Raw genomic sequence first — 15,048 nt, forward strand, 5'->3', positions numbered from 1 at the left:
ATGTTTCACAGGAACAGCTTATACCCGTGCACATAACTGTGACAAATAGGCAATTGTCTCCGTTGTAGGTGAGCAGCAGTCACAGTGAGCATGAAGATAAAGTTTCATTTGCATGTTTCTAGTCTCTAATCTTTTAGTCCGCGTGGCAGGGACAGAGAGAGAGAGAGAGAGCAAGAAAGACAAAGACTTGGGCATCATAAAGGAGGTGTCAGGTCTTATCGTAACAGTTAGTAAAATTTTACTTCAGTGACGAGTTTGTTCAGCAACAGGCCTGTAGTTCATATATAACCTAAAACTAAATTATTCAGATTTTGTATTGTATTAAAACAGACATCAGTATTAGTATTATTGTGTGCTTTTGATTTTTCTTTGAAATGTAACTTCATATTTATTTATTGCACTCTCAGCATGAAAATGAATAAGTCTACACCCCAATGTGTAGAATTACTCCTTGAATGCTACAGCACACTGATATTTTAAAAGTGTGCACTATCTTGCGGAAAGCTTAGCTAGAAGAATATAGTTTGTTGAGTTCTCATTAATTTATCCATGTAGTGTTTAATACAATGCATTCCTTTTATGTTTGTTGTCACTTATGTGAAGGTAGTTTGAAGCTTTTTGATGTGCTTAAATAAGGACTGTTTGTTTTTGTTGTGATGCTAGTTGGATTTTGATTTTGGTTATGAAGTACAAAAATGTTAAATTATTTGTACCCTTATCGACTGTGAGAATCAGGTAATTGCTGGTTATCAGTTGACAAAAATCCATATGAAGCCTCTCTACTATAAGGTATCGTCAGTAGACCCATTAAGCACAGTCTTGTGATATAAAGTAGGTTGTCCGGTGCAGTATATGCTGCTGTACCTTCTGTGATTGGTTGTGCTGTGCTATCACGTCATCTTCATCCTGTCCAATTAGCTTTGTCTGGCTTCTGCTGATCCTCTTCTTCGCCACCTGTTGCATCTTAGTGCAACAGTTTATCTGCAGAAGCATGATGAGATAAGACTTAACATGGACAATTTGTTACCAGTGGTAATTCACAGCAGGAACAGTGCGATAATGCCCTTTAAATGACAACAGTGCTTTTGATTTGAAAAAGGGTCTCAACTGCTTTTAACACCTACTTCTACACAAGCTTTCGCCTACTACGAGTTAATCCCGTCTTTGTCTTTGCAAGATGTCTGTGAGAACTCTGCCTCTGGTTTTCATTAATCTTGGTGGCGAGATGCTTTACATACTGGATCAACGCCTGCAAGCTCTCAACACATCTGAGGACAATTCAGAGAAAGGTAGAGGTAGCTAGAGAACTGACAGCCTTTTTTGGGGTGTGCGTGTTTAGCTCCCAGCCATCCCTCCACTTGACAGGCTGTAGCTGTCAGATTATAAACAGAACTGTACAACTCATATTTTACACGCACAGCCCCAAATGACAAGTCTATTTTTCTTGTCTTTTCTTACTTCGGAAACGTGACTCGGATGCAGGCGTGTGGTCAGAAAATGACAAAAAAAGAGGTATCAGTGCTATACTTCAGCATATTAGTGTTTAGTCAGCTCCTTGTGCCCCTGTAGCAGTGGTGGAAGTACTCAGATCCTTTAAGTAAAAAGTAGTAATACCACAGTGAAGTAAACGTTCAAATGTTTTAACATGAAAATAAAAGGAAAGTACGAAACAGAAAAGTACTGTAAGCACCTTTCAGAATAAGGTATATTATTGGATTACATTATCCACTAATGCTTGAGTTCTGCTTAATTCATCTTTGAGGTTCATGAGTGTTCACACAAACTTTTTGTGGGTCTCGTGTGACGTGTTTTCCTCTGTCAAAACACATCTGAAAATTGAGAGACAACTAAACAGCTAATTAAAGCAGGAGAACTGTAGATCAAGTTTTAGCTGGAAAGCTTACTATTTTACTGTAGTACTGTATGATTTTAATGTAATAATTAATGTATTTTATTAACATGACTAAATAAGGCAGTAGCTAATCCACTTATCCACTAATCCACAGAATAGCCGTAACTGCAATCAGTTTTTGACTCCAGTTGAATTCATTAATGTTAGTATTAGTTATTAAACTGCCCTTAAATCACATATTTAAATGTACTAAAGGATAGATTAATTTACTATTAATCTCCTTATACTGTAAATAGTAACACTTAGTAAAGTTTACCTTCTTAGAAATCACAAAACGGTGAAAGAACTTATTTCTTTGCAGATAACTTTACTGTGTTTTGCCCTTTGGTGACAATACAATATCAGTAACTGTCTTTTCCCCCCACATTGTTTCTGTAGTTTCTTTCTGTATAACCCAATGAGGACTACTGGGTAGAGAAACAACACAAGTTGCATTAAAATGCTCTTCTGTGCCGTTTCAATCCACGATTAAAATTTTCAAATAGCAACTGTAAGTCGGAATTAACCACTTTTCTCTTTCTGTGTCTTCTCTACTCATTCATAGTTATGAATGACATTATCGGGACCATGTTTAGTAAAGACTTTATGGACGAACTTCTCAAACCTCAGCAACTGTACTCTCACCGGACGCTGAAAACAGTCCTAACTCGGATAGCGCACGCCTCCATCATGAGGCTGAACCCGGCCAGCATGGACAGGGTATGTCTTTAGTTGTTTTGTTTTTTTTGTTTTTGTTTTGTTGTTGTTGTTGTTGTTGTTTTTTGGGGGGTGGGGGGAGTCCAATTTTGAGTTATTTAACTACATTACATTTAAACATGTTTCTTTTAAACTGGTGTTATTGTTTTTCTATATCCAACACCAAGACCTTTAAATCAATAAAGAATATCAGTACAGTATATTTAAGGTGAGGCCACACAAGGCCTGTCCCATTTTGTTTTATGTTTCCAGGATTTTATCAGGTCAAATGTTGAGGTTTTGATGGTTTGAAGCCACATGGCTGCAAGTTTTTGTTCCAACCAAGCAGGAGCACACCTGATAAAACAAATCAACTGTGCAAAGAAGAAGCTCAAGTGATTGAATAAGTTCACTCAGATGTTCTTCCTGCTTGGTTGGAATGAAAACTTGCAGCCACACCAGCCCTTTTGTGACACTTGTGGTTTAAAGAGTTTCAAGTGTCATGTGTCACTTTTGAGCATATAAAATCAAGTCCAAAATCCCAAAGGGATGTGAGGGCATCGTAAAAGTGGTGAACAAGTCCTATCGAAAAGTTTATTTAGTCAAATTTGACTTCAGGGACAAGTTAGTGCAGCTACAGTAGTTTGCATACAATGGATCAGTTTGACGCCTCTTGTTGAAAGTATAGTCTAAGTTAAAGTTAACGTCTCAAAATTAGTCAAATTTAAAGTGCTTATTTTAGTGTCTTAAGTCCAAATCCTTCCTTCCTGGTCATCTTTCTGGTCATCTTTGCAATTTTTTAATTCATCTGCACATTATTTCTGCAAATGTTTAAATATTTTAGCAAAGGGTCTTGATGTAAATTCATTATCATATGTTAGTTATTTATAGGTTAAGTTTATTTTAATGTATGTATATTGTATGTTCAATGTATGTTTGAATTCTGCTGCTGGATGCTTGAATGAATCTATCTATCTATATCTTAAGTCTACAGCCCTGAAAATAAAAAGGCAAGGGAATTTGTCAGTTTTGCAACAAAAAAAAAAGTTTTGTTGGATTGCAGAGGTGGCATGTCCTGAAAGTCTTCTGTCTTTTCTTTTCCCCCTTTAGCTCTACGAGCTGATGGTTATGGCATTCAAATATCAGGTCTTCCTTTGCCCACGGCCTAAAGACTTGCTGCTCATCACTTACAATCACATAGATACCATCAGGGAGTTTGTTAAAGACACTCCCGTGCTCGTGCACCAAGTCGACGAGACGCATAGGAAGATCATTGAGGTATTGAGAACTGTTATTTAAATCAACCTGTAATTATAGCTTCTTTTATTACTGGATGTGTTTAAGACGTGTGACCCCGGGACACAGTATGTCTGTACAGTGTGTTCAGTCAGTGTGTACATACTGTCTGGATTCCAGCTGTCAGTTTTTATCACCGGTGGCCCGTGTGACCTGTTTTGGCTCTTCTTGATGTATGTTCTATAGGTATACTCATTTTTACCGGAAGGTGAATTCCAGCTCCTTAGACAAACACTGCTCATATTTTTCCAAGACATGCATGTCCGCGTGAGTCCTCTTTTTTCTTCTTCTTGATACTCATCTCTTTATACATGAGATTAAAAAAATAGCCCTATATGCATTATTTTTATTAGTGTTCTTTTTTTATTCCCTCCTCTTAGGTGTCACTTTTCCTCAAAAATCAAGTGCAGAATCCCAACGGACGCTTTGCTCTGCCGCCGTCAGGCCCGGTGCCTCATGGGATCGAAGTTCCCGGGCTCATTAGGTGACAAGCTGACAAACGTGACATTTAATCAGACCTTATATCTACACTGTTTAACCCAAGTCGGCACTTCTGCACAGTCCCATTATGTTTTACAGACATTTGTAGTTAACTAATAAGGTAAAACATTTTGTTTATGCTGCATTTTGTCAGGCACTTCCCTCAAAACAGCCTAATTAAGCCTCAAAACCTAAGTTTATCTAATTCGTTATCACGAGAAAACGATCTTTGTTATATCAAGATAACAAGATGATAAGTCGTTATCATGAGATAACAGTGCATAAAAATGAAATAAACACATGGCTGTTCTCGGCTCCCGTACAAAGCACTACTGTGGCCATATATATTGTTATTTTGATCATATATTTATAACTGATTTAGCTTAGAAAATGGATAGAATTCTCTCCGCCAAAAGTACACGTTTCAGTGTTTCAGAAAAAGCAAAAAATAATTTCTCTTTGAGTTTTAATACGGGATACAGTAGCTAATAGAGACTAGCTGGAAGCTATTGGTGCTCCTAAAGTCTGGCCTTTTAAAACACAAATAAACTAACTTTGCTTCTTTACTACTACTCTTTTTAAATCAAATCTAACCTGTCAATTCATGAGCTGGCAACTAGCCAACAGATTATTTGATTTGCATACTAGCAAAGTTATATCCTTAGGGTGACTGTCAATAACCTCGTACGGGTTGTACTTACTCACAACTAAATGTAAATATTCCTTATCTTTACACAATAGTTATTTTACTCTGATCGTAGGGCATGAACTCTTGACCTCCATTCGTGGCACCAGATGTGTGATGTAACTGCAAAGGCCCCACTGACAAACCGACATGTCTTAATTTGAAATTTTCTTGTCCCAGATTTCTTCGGGACTGCTTATAAGAAATATGTTAATACTCCAGAGTTTCATCATCATCTGCTTCCCGTTTTTGACAGGACGTTTGACAGAAAGGGCAGAGAAGTGAGACGCAGCGAGTTCCCCACAGGAGGAAGTTACACCAGCGCCGTCAGAAAGGGATGCTTCGAGCTGCATGGAGCCCGAGTCCTCCAACTGGGCCTGAACATGTACGTAAGAACTGTACGATCCTGCATATAATATACCTTAAATGGATAATAAAATATAAGTGGATTAGAAGATGACAGTGTTTTGTTTTGTGTTTCATTAAATTAAAAAAAAAGGTACACTGTGAACCATCCAGAGGAGACACACACATCAAAGGCTTCTTCTGTCAAGGTATTTCGGACGTATTAATCGCAGGTGCAATTAAACTCATTATAAATATAATATTAAATACATACATTATATCACATACAGTACTGTGCAACAGTCTTAGGCAGGTGTGAAGGTGTGAAGGTAAAGGATGGTCACACCAAATGTTGATTTGATATAGATTCTTCTTCTGTTCACTCACATTTTGTTAATTAATAAAAATAAACTATTAACATTATTTTTAAGATAAGATATGTCTTTTTTGGTTACCCATGGGGGAAATTCAGGTGTTGCAGCAGCACAAGTTTAAAGTGAACAGATTAAGATATATTAAAATAGAATAGAATAAAAGATAAAATAGTATAAAATAGTATGAAATAAAAATACAAACAACCAAGACCCTACATCCACTAGTGGTATGCCAAAACTAATAATGCAAGCATATGGAAGTGGCAGTAAATTGTAATAACATATGTTTTTGAAAGCATTCTTATTTAATAGCATTTTTTCTACGCCTGCCTTAAAGTTTTAATCAGTACTGTATATCACATCAATGTTTCCTTTCTTTAATTTGATTTATTATGATTACATTTTATTTTTTTTTATTGATTTTATGCATTGATTGGTTAGTTTTTACATTGTTTTTTCACTTTCTTTTACCTGTTCTGGTCTTGTTACCTAATCATTACTAATCGTTACTAATCATTCATCTGTGACGCACTTTGAGCGACACTAACCTTTATGAAAGGTGCTATGCAAATATGGTTTGATTGACTGACTAACTGACATGTTAATTCTCCCCTTACACAGTTCCTCAGGCAACAGTAATTTGTACTTAACAACTGACTACGTTTCAGAGTAATGCGACCCAACCCTGGTAGTTTATATGCAAATTAAGATTCTACATGCAAAACATATCATCTTGTTATGCTGGTTACATATTAAAAAATAAATTAGACACGACGGAGTAATCTAGCCCTCAAAATTAGTCAATTTGTTGCATAAAAAGTGCCTTTACATACTGTAAAGTAAGGTGTACTTTTTATTAGGAAATTTCACAACAATTGACAAGTACAAATGGATTTACAGTTGTTAGTGTCAAAATTGTACAGAGCCAAGGGTTTTGTATCAATAGCTTCTTTTTCCAAATGTTCATTGTCTATTCCCTTTTAATAATATGAATATGTAAAGAAAAAAATAAAAATATGGAGTATGGAGGCAAAAAGTAAATACATAACATGAATAAATAAATATAAATGTCTGTAGCAGTTGGGCATCATTCAGTTGTATCCATGTCACTGAGATACAGTGGGAAACCCAAAAAAAAGGAAATCAAATAAAAAGTTTCTTCAGTTTGTTACCTTGACAAAATCCAGTCTTAAAGGTCTCTGTGTAGTTTTATTTAAGATTTTTATTGCAAAACTTGACTTGTAATTGGGTATTTTTACAATGTGGCATTGCTATTAGGGTCTGGATATTTTTTCCTTTACTGCATGCTTCTCTAATGGTTGGGATTATCTTTCATTTTATGTGTAACCTCCCTGTTCACCTCCTCCATCCTGCTGCAGACAGACGACTCTCCCAACCTGCTGGCCAAAGAGGAGCTGAACCTGCTGGCTCGTCTGATGGGCAGCATGAAGGCTGAGAGTGTTCCCAAAACTGAAACCGGTTTCAGGATCAACCTGTTTACTACAGACCAGGAGGAGGAGGAGGCGTGAGCGCCTTTTCTCTTCTTTTATTAATTCCTTTGCTATTTAATTAACATTATTCACCACAAATCATACTTATATTTTGTTTCACAGGGGAGCTTCAGGTGGAGCGGAGGAGTCCTCGTTTGCAGTGATAAATATTCAGGCGATGCAGGTAGGGTGATGTTATACTGTAGACTGTAAATAAACCAGCTTTTAGTCATAGACCACTAATAACCACAAATAGCCCTGGCTCTGATGAGACACACCTTATTAGGCTGTGATGTCTAATAAGGAGTGATGTTTGTTTTAAGGTATAAGGTACAGGGATGACATAAGTACAAATAATTACGGCACAGTACTGTACTGTAATTATGTGTACTTATTTCATCCCTGTACAGTGCAGTACTGTAAAGTACACAAGAGCAATTAAAGACAAAATTACAAGGCAAAAGAGACAAAGAGTGGAAAACATGTATCATGTGTTTTATGTACAAATAAGTTATTAAAAAGTATTTTTAAAAATCCCTTAAAAGTACTTTATTTACCTCTGTAGTGTAGTGGACTAGATGTATAAAAGGGTATGAAATGGAAATTCTCCATTACAGTTCAATAATGTCTAAAATTGTACTAGAAGTCGAGTAAATGTACTTAGTTACATTCCACCACTGATTAAATGTGATGTTTGAGACATCACTGGTTTGTCTGTTAATAAACGTGAAGAGACGAGATGTTTGTTTTGTTTTGTTTGGTCTAGGATGAGCAGGCTGCGTCTGAGCTCGCTCGAATCGCCGGACAGTTTGCAGAAGGAGACGAGTCGCCTAAAGATCAGAGCAGCAGCAAAGGAGACGACCTGCTGGCCATGATGGACGACCTCTGACCCTGATGTTTGTTCCTCTGACTTTCATTTACTGTTTCAACTTTACTGCCTCACTCTTTATCGCAGTTTTAAAAAAATCACAGTTACTGTAAACTCCTGTTTAACCTGTAAAATATGCAGATCATGAATTAAATTCTTATAATTTAAATACTATGATAAATATCCAATGACTCGTACTGTAAAAAATTGTATCTACCTATATTTTAATTTGAATGAAGTGAAAATTGTAAGAGCGGCTATATTCGACCATATATTTTCTATATACTAATTATGTTTTCAATAAAGCATATTTATTCATTTTGTTGTCTGTTTGTGTTTTTCATCCATAATTTAAGAATAAATGAGTCGTTCTGATGCAGGATCTGATGCAGGAGACGAAAATAATTTATATATTTATCTTTTTTCATTAATTTTCAAGATGATTAGAGTTTTAATTTATTGAACTATTTGCCTTAGAAGCTTCAAATTTAGACAAAGATGGTGCATGCACAGCAAATTTCCCAAAGGGTATCTAAAAGACATTCTCTATGAATTATTAATCAACTTACAGAAGATTTGATTAAATACTATGTAGGACACACATATGATTATATGTATCCATTGTATTTATTTATTTATAGACATTTTAATATACTATGATTATTTGCCCCTTTATTGCTGCTTTAATATGATCCATTTTTGAATTTGTCATAATTATTTTAAGTTTTACAAACTTTATTTGTTATATGGCTAATATTTGGGCCAAGACACATCTGCATACTAGATATTGAAACTTGGTTGAACAAATATATTGCTATTTAAAATAGTTTACATTGGAAGCATTTGTTTAAAAAAAAAAATGCAAAAATGTAAATGCTTCAATCTTTACAATATTTGCCAAAGCATACATAAAATAAATAAGGGAAAAATGAAACAAGTATGCCTGTCACACCACCCATTCACAAAAATAAACAAATTGACAGTTTGATTTAATTGCATCAGTTTCTTATTCAAGATAAATAAAATATTATGTGGTTGTGTTTAAACAGATTTAAATATTGGCGGGTATAAAATTAGTATACATTGAAAACAGATTTGTTTAGATTATTAAAGTTGCGCTTAAGAGAGTATGTGGTCTAATTTTGCATATATAATATTGCGAACATTGATATATTTAGGAATAAAAATCAAACTACACAGCTTGTTTTCCTGAAGCTGCCAGTAGAGGGCGGGGTTGTTCCACGTTGACGCAAATTCTACGACGTAAAGTAAAACGTCATCACGCAGCGCTTACTGCTTCTAACTTGCGGGAAAAACCAACTTGTTTACATATTTGAACCAAGATTGTACAGTGGATTTTGGCATGAAATAAGGATTTAACTGGTTCGGGTAAGTCCAAATCTCAACATCTATGAGTATAATGTGTAGTGTTTGCTCTTTGGAGGCTCTGGCGTACTTAAATAGCGCCATGTCGCTGCTAAAGCTAACAGTGAAGCTGCTAATACAACTCCTACCAGGTCTCATAAAACTGGTCACTTTGACGTGAAGATGCGTTAATAAAATTAGATGCATCCTCTGTAATATATTCCTTTCACAAGGAAATCATTGTATGTTGCTTTTTGGCTGTTAAAATTTTCATTTTGTGGCTAATTAATGTCAGGCCCACAAACAGCGAAATATCAGTAGTAAACATGTTTGTGTTTTGCTGATTTTTAAGAATAGTATTAGACAATGTCTAATTTACCAAGAACAACAGTTCATGTGCTAAAACATGTTAATTCCTGCCCCGAGTTTCTGTTTGGAAACCTCATGTAACCCCCTTTAAATATATTTAATTACGAAGTGTTAAACCAGCAATTTTGCATAGATGCTGACTGACTGACTGACTCCTAATTAGTCTTTTATTAAAAGCAGGTGTGCTTTTGTGGAAAACAAACGATGCTATAATCAGCTAAAATACAATGCAAGTCTTAATTAGAGAGATAAAAGTGTAGATTTTATGTTTAAACAATATGGCCGCTAATGCTTATTTCCATTATTGATTAGTCAGGCAATTATTTTCTAATCTTGAATAATCAATTGGTTTAAAAAAATAATGAAAATCTCCACATTTGAGTAGTTGAAAACAGCATTTTTGCATGACAAGTAATGATGCATTGATTATTAATAGTCCGTTATTTTTCTTTTAATTGGCTACTTGTTGCAGCTATTTCTACCTTGTGTTTTTGAATTTTTCTGAAAATTAAACTATCTACAAATTAAGAATGTTTTAAAACTTTTCACTTACAAGGAAAAATACTTCTGCAGTTTTACAAAAAAAATTTCAGCAAGTTTTTTCGATTAGAAGTTTTAATATTTTCCCAGTTTTTGGTTTCTACTCAGTTTTCTAATAACCACGTGAGAAGGATCATTGGCATTAGTTTTCAGTACAGCTTATTAATGTGGCTGAGTTCAGCAGTATTACACAATATATTATAAATGTTGTATACAAACATCAATAAGCTGCAAGAATTAGTTATACGTTTAATTGACAGAAAAAAAGACAAAAAAATGAAATTGGATTAATGTTTTTAACTTATATTGTTAAAATGTCAGCCTCTAAAAAAAATTAAAACAGTTTATTTTTATTAAAGACATCAGCTTGAACTTTGAGAAACTGGACGTGTATTCACTATTTTCTGACATTTGTTTTTATTCGACCAATCTTCAAAATAATGGGCAAACTAATCCATGATGATATAATTGTTAATTTCAGCCCAAAATAAAACATTTTCCACAAAACATAACAATTCACACTGTTGATAATTCACGAATTTGCTTCTGGACTGTATGTCATATATTGTGCCTGTCTGCAGGTGTCCCTGACCGCTTCATCTGTGTCCATGGCGTCCATGGAGTCCGAGGGGACTGGATCCGGGGTGCCCGGGGTGCCTGTTGCTGACGTCATCAACTCCATCCGGGAGCGCTCCATCATAGAGAACAGCATGGTGGTGCTGCTGCAGGGCCTGCAGGGACAGGTGACCACGGTGGACCTGAGGGACGAGAGCACAGCACGGGGCCGCGTGGTCAACGTGGACGCCTACATGAATGTTCGTCTGGCGGATGTGCTGTACCGGGACAGACGCGGTAAGCTCACCCGGCTGCAGGACCTGTTCATCACGGGCAGGAACGTCCGCTACGTCCACATCCCAGACCACATGGATATAATGAAGACCATCGAGAGCCAGCTGGCCAAGATCCACAGAGTCCGCAACTTTGGAGGAGGCAGAAAAGAGTACGCCAAGACAAAATAAAACTTATTTTCTTTTTCATATAAGGATACAAAACTCAGTGGAGTGCTGCTTGTGCAAGACTAGTCCTGAAATACTTTTAAGAAGACAAGCATTTTTTCTTTTTTTCCAGATGTGAGGACAAGTATCATACACGATCAGCAGTTTCCAGTCTTCAGAGAGTGAAAAAAAAAAATCAGTTACACAAAACCTTTTCCAGACTTTCTTTCTATGGCTGCAACTTACAATTATTTTCATTATTAATTTATATACAGATTGTTTTCTTGATTAATTATTGAATATTTTGTCAACATAATGTCACAAAACAAAACAACTATGATTTATATCTTGTTATATTTGACCAGAACACAAAGAAGGTTGAGAAAAGCAGCAAATACTGACGGTTTTTCAAGCTGAAACCAGAGAATGTTTATTTTTTTGCTTTAAAATTGATGAAATGTGTAATCATCTATTAGAAAAGCTGCAGATGAATTTCCTTTAATTGCTCAGTCAGCTGGTTGTTGCAGCTCAACACAACATAAAAATTTGTCTGTAAAGCACTGGACTCGCGAATGAGTTGAACACTGTGTGTTTGTAACATTAAACTGTCAACCATTTCTTTTGAAGAAGTTACAACAATTTTTTTTGAGATGCACTCTGGAGTTATGAATAAAGATGCTTATAATTATCTAATTTGTCTGCCCCCAAAATATCTCTGTTCCAATGAAGAATGCACATGAATGCACCTCATCCCTATTTAAAGGTTGTTTCATAAAATGGTATAATTGAATTTGTGCTCAGTTAAAAATAGTGTAATTTAATGCTGAATGCTTCCTCTTCTTCTCTAGAATATTGCTTAGAAAAAAATGCCATTTTAAAACACTCCCTAATAAGACACAGTTTGGAAAACATACAATTTGTTGACGTATTCTAAAAGCCTCGTGATTTCAAAACAGCAGCAGTGGAAGAAGTATTCAGATCTCTTACAAAGTAAAAGAAGTGATAGAAAAAGTAACTTTACTTCTACTTATTTGCCCGAAATAAGTTAAAATATCACAGTGTAGGAATAAGCTCTGTTGCAAGTAAAAGTACTTGCGTTTAAAAAGAATTAAAGTATTAGCATCAAAATAAAAACGTAATGTAGTGTGAAGTAAAATATTGCTGGCTTTACTAATGCACCACTGAAGTGAAGTATTCAGATCCTATAATTAAGTAAAAGTACTAATACCACATTGTGAAATTACTCCACTACAAGTAAAAGTTCTGCATTCAAAACTTACTGATGTAAAAGTACAAAAGTATCAGCATCAAAATGTACTAGTAAAAAAATGTGTTGTATCAAAACTATGAGTACTCGTTATGCAGAATAGACCCTCTGTTTTATATGCATATTATAAATATATTACTGTTATTGATGCATTTATGTTAGCAGCATTTCACTGTTGTCAAGATAGGACTAATTTTTTCATGTTAAATCTTGAAATTAGTAACTAAAGGCAGCTAAATGTAGTGGAGTAGAAGTATAAAGTTAAATAAAATGGATATACTCAAGTAAAGTACAAGAAGTGAAGTACAGTACTTGAGTAAATGTACTTAGTTACATTCCGGCACTGCAAAACAATTATATCTTCTATGAATAGAGTCAATTAAATATGGATTTGTTTGTGACCGTTGAGAATAGCCCCAGACAGCAGGAGCTCTCTGGATTTTAATTAAGAAAACTTTCCCTAAAAAACATTAGTATTGGCATCAACCTTTGACCAAATTGTTATTTTTAACCCCTCCTGTTATGTTGCGGGTCAAATTGACCCATTTCAATGTTTAAAAATCCTTTTTTTTTCAGGATGAAACTTCTTCTGCTTTGCTCAATAAGTGTAATCAACTTATAAAATGAAAATGGTTAATTTCACATATTTGCATGTCTATATTACATAGATACTGAGGTGACAGGTGCAGTTAATTCATCAACATCACTCCATAAAAGAAAAAAAAGAAAAATGTAAAATAAGATTTTCAAAAACTCAATGTCATGTAAAACTATTGTATTTTATATGTAGTAGATAAAAAAAGTTTAAACATGCATTTTTTTTTAATGAAAAATGAGTGAATTATCCTCATTGAACCATGATCTGTGAGAGGTAAAGAACACTATTGCACTAAATATTGATTAAAATGGTGAGTAATAGAGTTATTAATTAAATATAAACAATGTTTATTGGGATTTTTTAGTTTCAGACACTTTTGGATAATTAAACATAATGCTGTTCCTGAGAAACGAGCGTAACAGGAGGGTTAAAAATCTGTATCGGCCCAGAATCGGTGCATCCCTAAACATGTCACAATACCGGTGAGTGCGGGTGTGGCCCAGAGCGTCTCTGGGGCACCACAAAGCTCTTCTGTGTGTCTGTCTGTGGGGAAAGTTAATAACTGCCCACATGCAGGAAAACATTAGTCACGATCAATGCCAGTCTGGTGGAGGGAAAAACAAGCAGCCATGTTTCCACAGCTTCCACCTCACAAACATCTCTGCTGCATGCATCAGTGAGCTGTCACCCTCTGCTGTGACTGGTGCTGTGACATCCAGGCCGGGCCGGATGGGACTGTGTTTAGCCAATGGAAACGAGCGGAGCAGGGTGAAAGGAAGAGAGTGTTTCACTTGGAAACTGCTGTCCCAGTGTTCTCCCGATACACAAATACGATTGGGAATTTGAGGAATTTGCAAAGGGGTATGTTATTCCTGCACAGTGTCAGGAAGAGGACAGGCCTGACATAACACAGGCGGAGGCAGCTGGTGCAGATAAACCGACCAGATAGACAGGAGTGCATTCGCCGGCTGTGTCAATTTAAGTCAAAGACCGCATTAAATTAAGGAATATGCACACAGGAATGTCCCTCGGCGGTTTGGTCATTGTTTTGGCTGTGGCCTCAGTGTGTTTTTTTAGGGACATATTTTTCTCTTGACTAGTTTAAAAACCGACATTGAGAGCATCTGAATGACGGCAGCCCACATAATGACTGCTTACTGCTTCGCTAAAAACACGACAGAGCGCCACATCAACACTCACTACACTCAGAATAGCACTTTACAGAGGCTCAAACCGCATAAACAATTCTTTTACAAGACATAACACGGACAGATTCTGGGTCACAGACGCCACCAGTGGTCAAAGAAGGACTCATATCCTGTACTTTAGTTAAAAAGTACCAATAGAACACTGCACTCATAAAAGTCCTGCTTTCATTTTCATGCTTAAGCAACAGTACAGAAGAATTATCAGCAAAATTTACTAAAAGTATTAAAAGTAAAACATTTTTTGGTCTACTGTATAATTCTGAGGTCCATGTGCCTCACATGAGTATCTACTTTTACTTCACTACATTTTTAGGGGAAATACAGTCATGTAAGAAATGATTAGACTATTGTTTTCTTCAGTTTCTTGTTCATTCTAATGCCTGGTACAACTAAAGGTCAATTTGTTTGGACAGATATAATGATAATAAAAATAGCTCGAGAGTGATAATGATTTTGGTTATTATCAAGAAAACCATGGAAATGGATATATACCAGCTCTTAAATTAAACTCTTATGAGGTATTTGTGTTGTTATCATTATATTTGTCCAAACAAATGTAGCTTTAGTTGTACCAGGCATTA

At 35.6% G+C, this 15,048-nt stretch overlaps 2 protein-coding genes across 2 annotated transcripts; both read left to right on the forward strand.

Annotated features, from left to right (window-relative positions):
• The first annotated feature begins 1,156 nt into the window (after window positions 1–1,156).
• On the forward strand, window positions 1,157–8,320 carry oscp1a (organic solute carrier partner 1a). Its single transcript, XM_059350439.1, has 10 exons — window positions 1,157–1,289; window positions 2,457–2,611; window positions 3,698–3,865; window positions 4,070–4,150; window positions 4,264–4,367; window positions 5,305–5,433; window positions 5,548–5,602; window positions 7,147–7,292; window positions 7,381–7,441; window positions 8,024–8,320. Exons 1-10 carry the CDS (start codon window positions 1,178–1,180, stop codon window positions 8,144–8,146), a joined length of 1,134 nt encoding a protein of 377 aa, XP_059206422.1. The 5' UTR covers window positions 1,157–1,177; the 3' UTR covers window positions 8,147–8,320.
• A 1,052-nt stretch (window positions 8,321–9,372) lies between these two features.
• Window positions 9,373–12,087, forward strand: lsm10 (LSM10, U7 small nuclear RNA associated). The gene is made up of 2 exons (XM_059350122.1): window positions 9,373–9,514; window positions 10,981–12,087. The coding sequence occupies exon 2, from the start codon at window positions 11,008–11,010 to the stop codon at window positions 11,416–11,418; it is 411 nt and encodes a 136-aa protein (XP_059206105.1). The 5' UTR covers window positions 9,373–9,514; window positions 10,981–11,007; the 3' UTR covers window positions 11,419–12,087.
• The last annotated feature ends 2,961 nt before the right edge of the window (window positions 12,088–15,048 follow it).

This window comes from Centropristis striata, chromosome 14 (genome assembly GCF_030273125.1).
Source record: "Centropristis striata isolate RG_2023a ecotype Rhode Island chromosome 14, C.striata_1.0, whole genome shotgun sequence".
In the NCBI taxonomy this organism is placed as follows: Eukaryota; Metazoa; Chordata; class Actinopteri; order Perciformes; family Serranidae; genus Centropristis; species Centropristis striata.